The sequence below is a fragment of the Myotis brandtii genome, unplaced genomic scaffold (genome assembly GCF_000412655.1).
Source record: "Myotis brandtii unplaced genomic scaffold, ASM41265v1 scaffold656, whole genome shotgun sequence".
Classification (NCBI taxonomy): Eukaryota; Metazoa; Chordata; class Mammalia; order Chiroptera; family Vespertilionidae; genus Myotis; species Myotis brandtii.
The window spans coordinates 1,313,759-1,314,056 of NW_005370548.1; the positions used below are offsets into that span (position 1 = coordinate 1,313,759).

A 298-nucleotide genomic window follows, 5' to 3' on the forward strand; every position below is an offset into this window, starting at 1 on the left:
ACCAGCGGCAGCCCCACCAGAGTCTGCGCCGACGCGTGGGCCATGTTGGCCGCCTCCAGCTCGGCCGAGAGCTGCCGCTTCCACTTGTTGCGCCGGTTCTGGAACCAAGTCTTGACCTGCGTCTCGGTGAGCTGCAGGCTGGAGGCCAGGCAGGCGCGCTCCGAGCTGCTCAGGTAGCGCTTCATGTCGAAGGTGGACTCGAGCTGGAAGACTTGGCTGCGCGAGAAGACCGTGCGCGTCTTCTTCTTGCGGCACGCGGGCTTCTTCTCGGGGCTCTCGGCGCCCTTCTTCCAGTCCT

General features: G+C 66.1%; 1 protein-coding gene across 1 annotated transcript in view; it reads right to left on the reverse strand.

The window, feature by feature from the left end:
* Positions 1 to 298, reverse strand: part of LOC102256655 (homeobox protein HMX3) — a gene marked incomplete at its 5' end in the record, with an annotated part of 19,678 nt that overhangs the window by 5,508 nt on the left and 13,872 nt on the right. Inside the window, one exon of the mRNA XM_014528851.1 lies at positions 3 to 296. Coding sequence (XP_014384337.1) covers positions 3 to 296 — 294 coding nt within the window. The remainder of the gene's footprint in view (positions 1 to 2; positions 297 to 298) is intronic.